Source organism: Rhinolophus hipposideros (assembly GCF_964194185.1).
Source record: "Rhinolophus hipposideros genome assembly, chromosome: 24".
NCBI lineage: Eukaryota > Metazoa > Chordata > Mammalia > Chiroptera > Rhinolophidae > Rhinolophus > Rhinolophus hipposideros.
The window spans coordinates 14,145,554-14,161,558 of NC_138070.1; the positions used below are offsets into that span (position 1 = coordinate 14,145,554).

Here is a 16,005-nt window from a genome sequence, read left to right on the forward strand (position 1 = left end):
TAGAACTTTTGATGTAGATTATGTTGGATCTGCCGGGGGTTTCTGGGTGTGGGCGGGATCGTGTCTCATGAGACCAAAGAATGGAAACACGGACCCAGGAGAGGCAAAGAGTTTTAAAAAGAGGATAGTTTATTGAAAGCAAAGGGTCAGAGTTCCCGAGTGGGACTGGGGTCCCAAATGGGGCTGCCCAGTGACTGAGGCAAAAGTTCTTACTTTTATACCTTCCCTTGCCTGCTTGGGGAAGGGGGCTGGAGCCTTCTACCAGAATGCATCTATCAGGTTTGTCCTGTTTGCCCATCCTGAAGGGATTAACGAAATAACCCATTCCTATCTATCGAATCTGCTTCTTTGTCTGGCCAAAAGGGATTTGAGATAATTTATTAACCTCAAGGCGCATTCTCATATCTTTGTCCTGGAGTGAAGGGGACATTTCAGAACCGGAAGTTTCAGGATATGGCTGCTTTTTGTTTATTTCACCAGAGACACCCCCCGCCCCCCAGCAACACACTAACTAACCTGTCTCACTTTCAGTCCTGATCTTGTTCTCCTTTCTAAATAACAGCCATTGGCCGGGGTGGAAAGGGGGCATTTGCAGAGAGTAATTACCTTGAACTCCACAACTAGTCAAATTACCGCTATTCTTTAAATTCTCTTGCTACCAAATAGTGTACACAGCATTAACAGGGCACAAAATTGGCCGGGGGAAGGCTTTGTGTTCTGTTCCTAACCAGTTCTCAACTTTCCTATTCACCTTTAGTAGAGGTGCTAATTATAATTAGCAGGGGAGTGTTGTGAAAGTGGTCAATTGTAGGGAAGAGGAGGGAAAAATTTTGATAATATGCAGAACTGGGCTCTGTTTGCAGAACTCCATACAGAACTCTGTCCCCACAGTCCTAAGAGCTGAATCAACTACTCAAGCATTTATGAAATCCCTTTTGTGTCCCCAGTACAAGTGTGGAGTCTGCAGGATTTTTAATAGGGAGTGTGTTGGGGGCAACAGTGTTAAGGGTATCTATCTTTTGAGTGCGTGTGATTCTGTTAGGCTGACAGCACTCCAATACTGGAGCAATGAAGTGGAGACTAATTTGAGCGCACTACAGAAATCCCTAAATTTGCAAGTACATATGGTAACCCAAGGAAAGTAATTATTGGTGTCTGATTGTGACTAAGTTCCCACATACTGTACTATACAGGATGAAATGTTCTGGTCCTACAGACTTGAGTATTCCGGTACCTGGGACAGTTGGGAATTATTTAACTGCGTCATTCCGATCTGAAACTCTAGAGAAGTCTGCAGACTCTGCACTTGGACTGGACACACAGCAGGTGTTTAATAAATGCTTTGTGCATTTTCTTTTTAGCTCTTAGGAATGCGGGGGCAGAGCTGGAGCCCAGTTCCATATATTATTAAACCATTCCCCTCCTCTTCCCTATCCCCATTGGCCAACTCAACCCAGATGCCCTGACAGATGTCAACACTGTTTTCTTCCAAATTTTGGTCCCCAATTCTCCCCCCCCCCCCCCCCGTTGCCAAATGAGTAAACAGCTTTGGTGGTGGCATGTGTGTAACGTAATACAGTTCTTGACCTTTCAGAGGACACAGGATCACTTCCCTCTGTCCTATTAGTATGCTTTGTGCCTGCCAGCCCCAGGAAAACCCAGTGTGGCCAGTGCCAAAGAGAGTCACTGCTGTTGTAGATGCAAGTCCTTCCCGAGGGGACAGGGAAAAGGGACTTGCATTTCTCTGATCATTTCTTTACCTTTCCTGGCAGGTTTTCCAATGCATTTTCTTACTATGGATTAGTTCTACTCACCACAGAGCTCTTCCAGGCAGGAGACGTCTGCAGCAGTGAGTATGGAAGTTCTCTTTATCCGTGCACCACCCCTCCTCTCAACACACAGACACACACACACACACACACACACACACACACACACACACCCCTCAGGTTCTGCCCTTACAGGGCCCGATCTTGCACAAGTCCCAGTGACTTTTACCCCAGCTGTCTTGGCCCAACAAACTCCAGGGAGAAAGTTTCTGCAAAATCGGAGCATGGGAGATCTGGACTGTGGTTCCGAGACTCTCCGTAGAAACCTGGACAATCTTGTCACGATAGAAGTGGCATGACAGTGGAAGCTCCATGAAGTACAGCCCTGAGTTGGACGGCTGGCTTTGACAATTCTCAGGTGCCCATTAAAGCTGAGAGCCAGGTTGGATCTCAACTCTGGCCACGCAACAGAATCACCTAGGGGAGCTTTTAAACAATCCGTTAAACAATGCCCAGACCAATTGAATCAGCATCTCTGTGGGGTGGAGCCCTAACATTAGTGGATTTTAAAAGCTCCCAGGTGATTTCTATTGTTGCAGCTGGAGGTGGGAACCACTGGACAAAAGGGACGAATAAAAAGCAACGTCTGTTATGCAGATGTGTGGGCTTTCAAACCATTCTGTCTTTAAGAGGATGCTGGATTCCTAGCACTGAACCCAGGGTGGGAGAGAAAGGGATCAAGTCCTTGCTTGTCTGCAGGATTTGCCCGATTATCTTTTTCATATTCAGCTTCTTTCATCTTAGCTAATAGTTTTATTTATTGGCATAAGGATTTAATGAGATGGTGGAGTCACATCTCACTAAAGCCTGTGAGAGTCTAAATTAATTGCTCTGAAGAAATGGCTCACTTATAGATCTGTGGTCTGGTAGTGATTGAACACGATTCGCATGCCCCTACCAGTGGACCTGCTTACGCAAAACAAGAGGATCCAGTGGCATGTTATAAAGCAGGGATTGGCAACTTTTTCTATAAAGGGCCAGATAGCAAACATTTAGGGTTGGGCCATACAACTCTTGCCATTGTAGCAGAGAAGGAGACGTGGGCAATGTGTAAATGGACAAGCTTTGCTTGTAGTTCAGGAAAACCTCTGTGGACCCAAATTTGAATTTCACACCATTTTCGCGTCATGAAATGTTACTCATTTTTTGATTTTTAAAATGTAAAAACGATTCTTAACCCATGGGCCAGGCAAAAACAGGCAGACCAGATTTGCCCGACAGGTGATAGTTTGCCAACCCCATTAAAAAGCTCTCTCTTATACCTGGATGGGAAAGTCATACTGTGAACCAAGCTCACAGCCAGAAATCAGGGAGCCTTAGTTCTAGCACCACGTAGCTGTGTGACTTTGGGCAAGTCATTCATTCAGTATTTTCTTAGTACCTACCTACCTACCAGCCATCAGGATATATATCGATGAATACAAAAGACAAGTATCCCTGCCCTGTGAGCTTACGTTTTGGTGGGGAGAGAGAAAAAGAGAGACTAGCATAATAAGTAAGGAAATGATATAGTGTGTGGGAAGGTGATACTTGTGTTAAAGGAAAAACTTTAAAGAAAAGGTAAAAAACAAGGTGTGAAAGCCTGTCACACGATCATAAAATGAACATAGGTCATTTAACTTATCAATGTATGAATGAATCAGTTGTTAAGAACTGTGAAAAGTCTGAAATTTTACCTAGTTGCAAGCTGACTAGTTAGCCTTTTACAGTTTGCACAGATGCTAGCAGAGGACATGACACCCCTGGGTCAGAGATGAAGGACTTTATTACTCGCAGTGAGAGCAGTAGTGAGAGTGTCAGCATTTTCTTACACCCGTTCCTTAAGCCCCACTTCCCACAGGGCAACATGAAGATGGGCAGGTGATACGTGCAAAAGCAGTGGGTTGTGTTACAAGAAAGGATCCCTGAGGTCAGGGCACCCAGATCTTTTATACTGGATGGTAAGCCTGCCTGCCCTTTGCCCTGCAGGGAGACACTCTATCTTTGAAGGCCATAAACAAACCTGCCCTTTGCTCCAAAGGGAGATACTCTCTATTTTTCAAGACTGTTTGCGAAACAAACATCCTTGAAAAGATCGTCCTAAGCAAAGGCAGTCGTGGCCTCTGCTTATATAACATGCAGAAACATGAGTGACCCATGGAGAATTGTCTGCTAACATCAGTAAGAGGTTACAGCAGCTTCAAAGGCGAATGCAAAGCACACGTGTATGCAGGCAATCAGAAACGCTGAAATGGATTCACAGTTAGAGACAAAACTTGTCAGTGTGTGTAAGTAATAATCCATTAGGTTGCCACCAGACACTGTTTGCCTTTTGATGGACAAGAACGATTTGCATTTGATCAGTATTCTGTCAAGTAGGAAGTTATAAAATAGCTTGAAGATAATGAAAGGAGAGATCATCGATAGGGGCGCCTTAGACAGGACATTTTTGCCCATTTCAAAGTCTTTCATGCTATTTCCTAACAAATGATGTGGAGGAAAAATATATAATAGAGCAGGGTCAGGGAGGTCAGAATGGGGCTGAGCAAGGGGTAGTGGGTAGGTTGAAGTTTTAAATGGAGTGGGCAGGGTGGTCTCAGTGAGAAGGTGAGATGTAAGAGAAGACTTGAAGGAAGTGAGGAAATTAGTCGTGGGTCTATATAAAGTGCAATTCAGGATGAGGGAGCAGCCAGTGCAAAGGTCCTGAGGCAGGGTGTACCGCCATTGTTGAAGGAACAGCAAGAGGACCAGTGTGCCTAGAGTAGAGTGAGCAAAGCAAGGGAGAGAAGATGGGATCAAGGAAGTAATGGGGGCAGATAATATAGGTGGGGATCTTTGGAGTCACCCTAGAGTCTATCTGCCACCAAAGCACCTAGTACGTGCCAATTATAGGCGAAGCACATTCATATGCACAGCCTGCTTTCATTGTCTCAACCACTTTGCCCGATAGTTTTTTGAGGAAACTGAGGCTCAGAGAGACGAAGCGGTAGCAGTGCTGGTCGGAACTCAAACCCGAGTCTGTCTGACCCCCGAGCCTGGGCTCTTTTCACAGCACCCCAACCAAATCATACCCAGAGAAAGAGGTATGGGGAGCAGGAGGGTGGGAAGCAAGGTGCTGGGCATGGCTCTTCCTCTGTGTCTGTCTCCTACTTCCCAGTCTCCAGCCGGAAGAAGGCGGTAGAGGCAAAATGCAGCCTGGCCTGTGAGTACCTGAGTGAGGAGGATTACATGGACCTACTATGGACCACCCTCTCTGAATTCCCAGGTGAGGGGCCTATAGCAGGTGGGACTGGGACAAAGAAGGCTGAGAATGTGGCAGCTGTTCAGTGTCATTATTCCTGGTGTCACCGGGAAGCGAATCCCATTTCCAGGGGAGTTGGGGATTTATTTTTTCAACCCTTAGCTCTAAATTGTCAAGAACTATGAAGGGGCTGAGATTTTACTCTACGTTTAGGCGAACAAGTGAAGCTGCCCAGTTTCACGCATGCTGGCAGAAGACGTGAGATTCCTGGCTCAGAGACAAAAGACTATTACTTGTAGCACAGCAAATAGCATGAACAACATAGTAGTGTCAGCTCCCGTTGCCCCAAATCCCACAGAGATGACGAGGAAGGGCCCAAGTGGGTGCTACACGTGCAGTGGATTTGCAACACAGCTGAGGAATCTCAGGCTTTGGGAACCCAAATCTTTTATAATAGGCTTCCAGAAATAGCCTTTGTCCCAGAGAGAGACATCATCTTTATTATATCAGACAATAAATAGACCTGCCCTTCGCTTTAGAAAGGGACTGTTTCTATACAAACAACCTTGAAATGATAACCTGTAACAAAATGGCAGCTAGGACCTCTGCTCAGAAGATGTGGAGAAGTAGGAGAACCACGGAGACTTGTCCCCCAACACTAGTCACACTGGAAAGGATCAATGGTGTGTCAAACATCCAAAGCTGCCCACAAAGAAAAGGCGATCTATTTCCTTTAGAAGGAATAATGATTACGATAATAATAATCTCCATTTAATAATAAATAAGCTTTTTGGTAAATTTAAAAAATATTCGGTATTTATTAAGTGCTTACTGCATAAAAGGCCCTGTGCTAAATGTTTTACACATACGTTCTCACTTAATCTTGTGACATTGTATAATTATTCCCATTTCACAACTGGAGAAACTGAGACTTGGAGGGGTATAGCAGGAATTGTTCCTGCTATTTGCTGCTGCCAGTATCTGCATTTTTGTGCTCGAGGGCTATTCGGGAGGAATGGAAAGCCTCGGTATCTAAAAGCAAGCTAGGTGGCCAGAAGTGCCAAGGAGTTGACACACGGGGACAGCCTCCAACCAATAACTGTGGGAGTTGGTGTATCAACAGCCCAACTTCCTCACCCATCAGGCAGGAGAATTCTAAAGTACATGTTCCACACTGGCTCCCTGAGTCCTCTAGTGGAATTCAACAGCAATTGCCCACAGTGGTAAGTTGCTTGATATGCACCTTTATTAGCTGCTTCCTTTCCCTGTCTCACTTTTTCACTCTTCTATTGGTGTTTCCTTGGATGACCTCCCACATAAACACTTTATACTTGCACTCAACATCTGCTTCTTGGAAAGCCCAACGAAGACACTGAGTCTTACGCTGCCAGAGCTCAGACCTGTGGTCCCACCCCACATCCCAGAGTCCTTGCTCTTCTACTACACTGTCTATCTATCTTCTAAAACCCTTTCCCCAGATGGCTTAGTAAGTAAGAGACACTGGAGTTCAACTCACCATTGCCAGTTGCCATTTCCGTGATTTCAAGCACTCAACACTTCCATGACTTAAGATTTCTAAAACTCAGATTATTCTTCTTTATTATGTTTATTGTTCTTTGTTTTTGCTCACTGACACATCACGTGCTCCCAGAACAGTTCCTGACACATAGTAGGCACTTAATGTATTGATTGAATAAATGAGGGAAATGGGGCTATTTAATAGCATTTCTTTTGGAGGGTTGTGTTGATGATTAAACAAGATAATGCCATGTTTCTCCAAAAATAAGACCAGGTCTTATATTAATTTTTGCTCCGAAAGACACATTAGGGCTTATGTTCAGGGGATGTCATCCTGAAAAAATCATGCTAGGACTTATTTTCTGGTTAGGTCTTATTTTCAGGGAAACATGGTAGAGGTAAAAGTGTTTGGCCCAGATTTAATAATTATTAATAATAATAAGCACTATATGCTATACTGCCTCTACAGAGATAAGGAGTGTTATTTTTATTTAATCCCATTTTACAGATGAAGAAATTCAGGCTCAGAAAAGGCAAGGGACTAACCCAAAACTACACAGCAAGTTAGAGGAAAAATGAGGTCTTAGAACCCATGTGTTTCTGACTCCCATCCCAGGAGTCCGCTGCCTGGATTTAGCACATGCCACTATTTAGGCTCCCCTTGATGTCTGTATTAGTTATCCATTGCTGCATAACAAATTATCCCAGTTTTAGTGGCTTAAAACAACACATATCTATTATTCTGTTTCTGTGGGTCAGGAACCTGGGAGTGGTTTATGAGGGTCCTTTGCCCCCGCGTATCTCACAAAGCTGCAGTGGAAGGGTTCGCCCAGGGTCTGCGGTCTCATCTGAAAGCTCAACTGGGCAGGATCTGCTTCCACACTCACTCACATGGTTGGTGGCAGAATTCGATTCCTCCAGGGTTATTGGACCAGGGGGCCTCCAGTTCCTCACTGGCTGTTGGCCAAAGGCCACCTTCAGTTCCTTGCCAGGTGACCAACAGGGCAAGTGCATGAGAAGAGCCAGGGAGAGAGAGAATGCAACAAAAAAAAAGACAAAAGTCACAGTCTTTTATAACCTCATCTCAGAAGCGACATCCCATCACTTTTGCTGTACTCTGGCCATTAGAAGCGAGTCACTAGGTCCAGCCTACTCTCAAGGTGAGGGGTGTGAATACCAGGAGATGAGGGTCGTTAGGCGCTACCTCAGAAGCTGCCTGCCATGATGCCTCTGCTCCCTGCCAGGTGTCCTTGTGACTCTATGGATCATTGACCGCCTGGGCCGCAAGAAGACCATGGCTCTGTGCTTCACCATCTTCTCCTTCTGCAGTCTCCTGCTGTTTATCTGCGTCGGAAGGTGGGTCCTGAAACCAGCTCTCTCTGACCAGCAGGCTTATGTATCAGGTTGTGGTCAGTGGCTCTTTGAGCCTGCAGGCTGTGGATTGCACCCCCTGTGGGTCATCTGAGGGATCCCCCCAACCTTCATAGGACTGAGGCTCTAGGCTGCCTTAAAACTGACCAAAAGATCAAAGGCTCAAAGTTGGGGCCTCTGATGGGGGTGGGAACAGGAGGGTACGTAGGTCCAGGTTTTGCTCTAACATGATCACATTTAGACCTTCGACATTGTCTCCCCATGAGATCATGCATATCGGTGTTTAATGTATGTGTGAGTTAAAAGTGTGCATTTGTTCCCTTGGAGATATTTCAGATAGGTCCTGTTTTATAATCGCCTTTGGGCATGTCTCCTTTTTTTCTATCAAAATATGGAAGTGGCCTGGGCCTCTCTTGATCTCTGAGAGGCCCTGATGAGGAATCTGGGGAAGGTCTAGAGACCTAGCTTAGACCCGAAAATGTTGATGTTCTGGGACCTGCCTGGGAACCATGGGACAGAGGGTTGGGGATCAGGATTATCCTAAAAGTCCTGACCAGAAGTTGATTTTCTCTAGCTCAGCTGGTTCCTGGCTCAATACCTGCCCCCACTGGGTCCTATGTGGACTTTAGATACTTTACATCACTTGCCCCCAACCTGGACACCACAGATGTTTCCATCTGTGGCCTGGTGCTTTGGAGAATGATAAAGGTTAAAAAGCCAGTCTTTAGAGATGTGAGTGCCCACATACCTGCATGAATGTGTGTTGGGTGGGGGTGGGCTTTGCCAATATCCAGGTTTCAATTCTGCCAGGGCATATAGGACTCTGCTTAAACAAGCTGACAGAAAACAGTACTTGCTCATCTGCTTTTTTTCTCTCCTTAGAAATATGCTCACTCTGTTACTCTTCATTGCAAGAGCGTTTATTTCTGGAGGCTTCCAAGCGGCCTATGTTTACACACCTGAGGTAGGAGGGGTGTCTGGGAGCAGGTGGGGCAGAGATGCAGGGAGTTCTGCCTCTAGAAACACCCAGCCTAGGCTCCTTGGTATGAAATTTGTCCTTGTGTCTGAGTGACAGCTATGAAGCCCTACGTTATTTCAGGCTATCAGTAATTTTTGTCTGCTTATAAAAGCATGGGTTCAATGTAAAACTTCCAAATGTTACCAAGCTGTGTAAATCAAAAATAAAAGGGACCCCATTCCCCCTTCCTAGAGGAAACCTTCTGGAATAGTATGTTCTTCCAGATTTTTTTTCGAAGCACTTACTGATACATGTTAGTGACTGTATCAAATTGAGTAACTGAGCAATTGAGAAGAGTTTAATAAAGGGACAAATTACAGTGATGTGGGGCAGTGCCCAGAGCTTGCAATGGGGTGGGGGTGGCTGGGGACAGTGCTACCATCCAAGACTGGTGGGGTGAGGACAGGGGCCTGGTACAGGGTCCCAGGAGAAAGTTGTGTAGAAAGAAGCTTTCACCGTTAGTTGAAGGATGCAGGTGGCCTGAGGCAACCTAGAAGGGAAGGAGCAGGAAAGTAAATACCCCAGCCTCTCTCACCCACCTCCTGCCCATGTCTCAGTGGGGCTTACCATTGGCAGGCGCCAGAGGGCCAACGAGCCCTTTGTTGTCCACATTGGCCAGCTCCCAGGGCAGAGAATGAGGTGGGGAAGGGTAGAGAGTTCTGGAGAGGAATATGGAAGATAATGAGCCCAGAACATATGTATCTACTTTGTTCTTTTTAATAGCTGCTACACTATACTGTGCTATATTGTACAATACTACATACCTTGTTTCCCCGAAAATAAGACCTAGTGGACCATCAGCTCTAATGCGTCTTCTGGAGCAAAAATTTATATAAGACCCGGTCTTATTTTACTTAATATGTTATAGTAAAATAAGACCGGGTCTTAATATAATATAATATAATATAATATAATATAATATAATATAATATAATATAATATAATATAATATAATAACATATTATGGCATATAACATAATGTAACATATAATATAATATAATATAATATAATATAATATAATATAATATAATATAATATAATATAATATATATAATATAATGTAATACCAGGTCTTATACTTTGCTCCAAAAGATGCATTAGAGCTGATGGTCTGGCTAGGTCATCTTTTTGGGGAAACACGGTAATACATATATACAATATCTATTATATACTCTACTACAGTATATTATATACCATGTTTCCCCAAAAATAAGACTAGGTCTTATACCATATTTTCCTGAAAATAAGATCGGGTCTTATGTTAATTTTTGCTCCAAAAGACGCATTAGAACTGGGGTTTGGCTAGGTCTTATTTTCGGGGAAACACTATATATAATATACTGTACTTCACTATACTATATAGTATATATATACTCTATATACTATATACTGTACTATACTATACTCTATTACATACTGTGCTTTATTATACTATATAATTATGTGTTTATTATTGCTATATTAACATACATAACTATACATAAATACGTTGTATTATATTTACTTTTATATAATAGAACATATAGTTGTATTCTATTATATGTGTATAATACACACACACACAATATAATGTCCATTAGTCTCTTCTGAATGGTAAACTGTGGAATATCAACTGTGGAATTCCGTTACAGCAATTAAAAAGAATGAGGTAGCTCTCTGTACATTGATGTGGGTAGGATTTTAAGGTATATTGCTGAATGGAAAAAGCAAGTTTCAGACTGATATGCTGCTCAGTATGATACCATCTATATTTTAAAAACAATGCTACATATTTTCTATACCCATATTTTTTAACGTATCGGGGAGGATAGGTTCCAAATTTCATAATAGTGGAGTCCTGTGGGAAGAATTTTCCTGAGACAGGGAGTGGATTAACAGGGAATTTAAGTATTTTTACAAGAATATATTTCTACATTTATATGTTGCTTGTATCACTGAGTAAATTAAAATGTCATATAATACATATGATATGCACTCAAAAAGTATTCATTGAATGAATGAATGAATGAATGAATAAATATGTATACAATCACAGAAAAACTAGAAGAATATGCATGAAAATGTGACAATGCTTATGTCGGAGGGGTGGGATCGAGCATGAGCTTTGTTTTTCCTCTTTAGAGTTTTCATTCTTTTTAAGCTTCCTGAACTGAGAGCAATGTGCTTGTCAGAGGCCTGCTAGCTGCTGTTACAAATAATTCCCAGAACACAATGTATTGATACCACAGAAGTTTCTCACTTAGGAAACAGTCCAATACGGGTGTTCCAAGTTGGCCGACAGCGTTCTTCCCCACAATGATTTAGGGACCCAAGTTCCTTGCATCTTGTGATTCCCTCACTCGGTGATTGTTAACCAAGGGCTATTTTGCCTCCCAGGGGACATTTGGCAATGTCTCAAGATATTTGGGGTTGTCAAAACCGGGATGGCAGGTGCAGAGTGCAACCATATCTAGTGCCAAAGTTGCAAAACCCTGCCCTAAGGCCTTGGAATCCTCCTTCCAGCCAGCAGACAGGGGAAGGGAGTGGAGAAGACATGCCCACTTCTTAATTACCGTGGCCTGGAAGATGCTCAGTGCCTTCTCACTTTGCCTAGGGGACAACTAGGCACGTGGCCACTGCTGGGTAGAAACTGAGACACTGTGTAAACATTTCAATCTCTCTTTATGAAATGCCTTGAACATCTGTGACCCATGCTTCAATGTAAACTAGTGAAAAGTGGCAGGTAGGACAGTACTTGGATCCTGCATGGAGTTCCAGGCGGAGTTCTTTGGTGACCACCAGGGCAGGAGTACCTCATTACAAGGTTGCCACCCACAGCTCGGCCCCTTGCCCTCTTTCTCAGTTGAACTTGAACTTCTTATCTCCTTTGGTGGGAGACTCTCCACCCCATCTCCCATCCCTTAATAGAATCACAAACACTGAAAGGAATCACCCGAACTTCAGGCTTGCCCCTGGGGGTCAGTCACATCATTCCTGAGCTGGAGAAGAGGGAAGGACTGCGTTTTCTCAAGGCTACATCTGGTGTCTGTGTTTCAGGTCTACCCTACGGCGACACGAGCGCTGGGCCTGGGCACCTGCAGCGGCATGGCAAGAGTGGGTGCCCTCATCACTCCATTCATTGCTCAGGTAGGTGCCATCCTAAATATGGAGGAGGTGGGCATGACCAAAGCCATTGCGTGGTAGGCAGTTACTATATGCCAAGCCTTCTCCAGAGCCCTCTGTATGCATTAGCTTATTTTAGCCTAATAAGCTACCTTAGGAGAATAGAGATACTGCTTGCAGATGAGAAATCTGAGGCTTAAAAGGGGAAAGGGACTTGCCAAGGTCAGAGTAGAAAAGATGGGAATCAAACCTGAGTCTTTCCCACGCAGAGGACTCCTGGAGGTGTTGTATGATTTGGCCAGAAACAATTTGGATGAAAACAAGCAGGCCAACTTGATTTCATGGGAAACAAATGTCCCCATCCCTGGTTTCTGAGTTGGATAGTTAGGTGTACTTGTAGAATTTTGCAACTCTTTGTGTGTCTTGACGCATTTCTACCCATTTTTAGGGGTCCTGTTTTGAAACCATTTTGCTTTTTATTTTTTCCTGTTTTGAATCCCTTTTTGAAATTGAGATGAAAGCCACGTAACATAAAATTGACCACTTTAAAGTGAACGATTCAGTGGCATTAGGACATTCACAGTTATGCAACCACCACCTCTGCCTAGTTCCAAAACATTTTCGTCACCCCAAAATAATACTTTGTACCCAGTAAGCAGTCATTCCCCATTTCCTTCTCCTCGCAGCCCCTGGCAACCGCCAATCTGCATTCTTTCAACGTGGATTTAGCGATTCTGAATAGTTCACGTACATAGCATTGCAACATGTGGTTTAGCCACGTAGTTCTGTTCTGCACGCTTGTTTGTGACCATTGTATGTCACCGCTGACTAATATGGTTGAGACTTGCCATGTGCCTGCATGGTGCCAAGGGCTCCTGAGGTATTCTCTCATTGAGGACCTGGACACTGCCTTTCTGCTCGTTTGGCAGATGAGGAAATGACGTTCAGCTCTGCTGTGTGATTTGCTTGGAGCCATCAAGCTAGGAGGTCAGCAGAAGTACTGCCCCAGGAGAGAGTGTTGTTATAAGGAATACAGATTCTTGGGCCAAGGGGGTCTGGGTTCAAGTCCCATTCTTAGTATCTTCATGAATGTGGGTATACTTTTAACCCTCTTCGAGCTTCAGTTTTTCCCTCTGTAAAATGGGGATGAAGTACCTGCCTCATAAAGCTGCCATGAAGACTAAATGGGACAATCACACAGAATGCTTCCAAGAGGGACTGGCATTATCCATATTAGCTGGTGGGTAGTTTATTCAGAAGGGATGCTCTGACCGGCCTGCATCTTTCTCCCCCAGGTGATGCTGGAATCCTCCGTGTACCTGACGCTGGCCGTGTATAGTGGCTGTTGCCTCCTGGCTGCCGTGGCCTCCTGCTTTTTGCCCATCGAGACTAAAGGCCGCGGACTGCAAGAGTCCAGCCATCGGGAGTGGGGCCAGGAGATGGTCGGCCGAGGGACGCATGTTACAGGCGTGACCAGGTCGAACTCTGGCTCTCAGGAGTAGTGACCGATGGGGGGCTGAGCTGGTCTTTGAGGCTGTCGAGCATGGGGAGCTGGTGGAGCCCAGCTGGGGCACTGACCGTCACTGCCGCCACCAAGAACTCCTCTAAGAGTCCAGCCTGGAACCTGGTTGCTCGTATTCATTGAGAGCCACCTGGGGATGGAGAGATGTTTGCTCTGGGGGTTCTCTGTATGTGGAAGGGGAGGTTTGTTAATAACCTGTGGATCTGCATGGGAAAACTGCCACAGTAGGAGTGCCTGGTGACGCCAGTAGCCAACCAGACGCCATCCAGAATCAGCTGGTCACACACTTGGTGAACAAAAACCAAAAGATCTCTGTAGATACAGTCCAGGTCCAGACCCTAGTGAAACCTGCCACCCAGTGTGTCGACACCTGCCACCCACCCGTAGGTTTCTCCTCTACCCTCAGCCCCCCTTTCTTCTTTGAAATCAGAGGTGACCTGGGTGTGACCTGAGCAGCTTTTTGTTGGATCCAAGAAACGTTCCCTCCGATGAGGCCCCTCGGTTTGCCTCCCCAGGAAGGGCCTGACTAGTGGAGGCTCTGGCAGATGGACATGCATTTGAACTTGAGCCACGTACCCCACCTGGCTCCCTTTGGAGTCCCTGTCCCTGGTTCTTAGGGGATCCAGGAGTGTCCATGGGGACAGCTGGGCTTGCACCAGGTGACAGCCTCAGAAAGCTGTTACCCCTGGGCATTGGAGACTGAGGCCAGCGGGGGTGAGAATCAAGCCCAAAGCCAAAACAGGGGCCTCCTCTTTGGCAGCAGTGAAGGCCATATTGCGGCTTCTTTTCTGGTCCCCTCCTCAGTCAGGCGGATTGATGACTCTTGGGGAAACAAAACAGTTATCTCAGGTGTCAGTGTTTTTGATTTTGAGCATGGGTGGATAGCTAAATGGACAGAAAACAAAAGGATGCTATGCCAATCATCCATCCCCATTGGGGTCAGGGGACCAGGAACCCTTCCCCCGTGGTTCCTCTGTCACCCTTGCTGTCAAGGGCTGGCTTGGTCTTTACATGGCTTGGGGTTCCGGCAGTGGAAACCCTGGTGGGGAGGCCGTGGGGTGGGGAGGAGCAGGACGACCCAGGTGTGTGAAATGTGTACATTTTCAAAGGAAGAGAAGGGAGGTCAGTAGGGTTTGGGGTTGGCCTTGGAAGGAAGGCCTGGCACCGTGTCTCTGCAGACAACACCCGCCTCCAGGATTTGGTTTACACAAGCCTTTTCCCCATCATGAAGGCAGGGAACCTAGAGGTGCAGGGAAGAAGCGGCTGGATCCCATCAAAGGCCAGAGAAAACTGACCCTCTGCTTGGACATACCTGCTTGAAGTCAACATTGCAAGGAAGCCAAATGTGTACGTTCATCTCTTATTAAAACATGTTGGTGATGGACATTGCAAGGGGCGAAGTTCGTTTGTCGTAATGTCCTAGTGACAGTGTAGCTTAATGGTCTTGCCAACTTTATCCATCCAGGGTCATCTCAATGCTTTCCTAGGACAATCTTTCCCATAAAAGGGGAAAGCTGCACAGTGGGTTGCCACCGTTACGACTTTGAGTCTGTTGGAGACAGCACTGTCTTTTAACAGTGTTGAGGTCACAGTGGTCGGCTTCTTCAGGCGCAAATCCTAGGGTGACTGCAAATGATCCCGGGTCCCTGAAATAGGGGCTGCAGCCGCCTTGGCCCAGGCAGTCAGAGAGGAGGTGTCTTGGCAGATCTACCGCTCCCTGACACTGTGAGTGTATCCTGGAACCCTGAGTGGCTATAGCTCTTATTATTTCTGGTCTGCTGAGCTCTCCTGGGTAATACAGAACCTTCGCTTGTCTTTTTTGCCTTCCAGCTGGCCAGACACTGCCGGATGAGCAGGGCCACTCCCTTCCTCCTCAAATAACCTGGAGGAACTGAGGGCTGGGGTGGGGAAGGAGTGCTTGGTGGGCAGAAATGTTGTCCAGGGGATGGGGGAAAGGGGCCTGCAGTTGAGAGCTTTCTCTTCTTCTTTTTTTTTGTTTTTTTAAATGGTGGCCCCCGCCCTCGCCCCGCTCCCTCCCTCCACCCTCCCCTCCCCACCCTTGGCTCCTCCGAGAGTTTTCTCTTCTTGAGAAAATGAAAGTTAAAAACTTTGCTTTCTAAATTGCCTGCCCTTCAGAAAAATCAATATTATTGAATAATATAAGAGTTGCCCCAAAAGTTGCTTTAGTTGAGGACATTTGTATCTAATTTTGAACCATCCAAAAGCTCCTATTTCCATTAATGGAAATGCCATCTGTTTCTCTGAGTGTTTGGAAAGATTTCAGAACATGGCAAAAATGTTTAATGTAGCCAGGTTATCTCATTTCTTTCTTTCCCTTATTTCAAGTATTCTCAGGAACTCATACATGACCCTGATGGTGTTGGCAATGAGATGAAAGACTGTCTTAGGGTTGAACTTTGGAAT

The 16,005-nt window shown here is 45.4% G+C and overlaps 1 protein-coding gene across 2 annotated transcripts in view; it reads left to right on the forward strand.

The window, feature by feature from the left end:
- SVOP (SV2 related protein) overlaps positions 1-14,962 on the forward strand; it is a 62,520-nt gene extending 47,558 nt beyond the window's left edge. For both annotated transcript variants that reach the window (XM_081037309.1, XM_081037310.1), the window contains exons 11-16: positions 1,773-1,849; positions 4,966-5,073; positions 7,812-7,923; positions 8,821-8,902; positions 11,994-12,083; positions 13,355-14,962. In XM_081037309.1, coding sequence (XP_080893435.1) covers positions 1,773-1,849; positions 4,966-5,073; positions 7,812-7,923; positions 8,821-8,902; positions 11,994-12,083; positions 13,355-13,561 — 676 coding nt within the window. In that variant the 3' untranslated portion in view covers positions 13,562-14,962. The remainder of the gene's footprint in view (positions 1-1,772; positions 1,850-4,965; positions 5,074-7,811; positions 7,924-8,820; positions 8,903-11,993; positions 12,084-13,354) is intronic.
- The last annotated feature ends 1,043 nt before the right edge of the window (positions 14,963-16,005 follow it).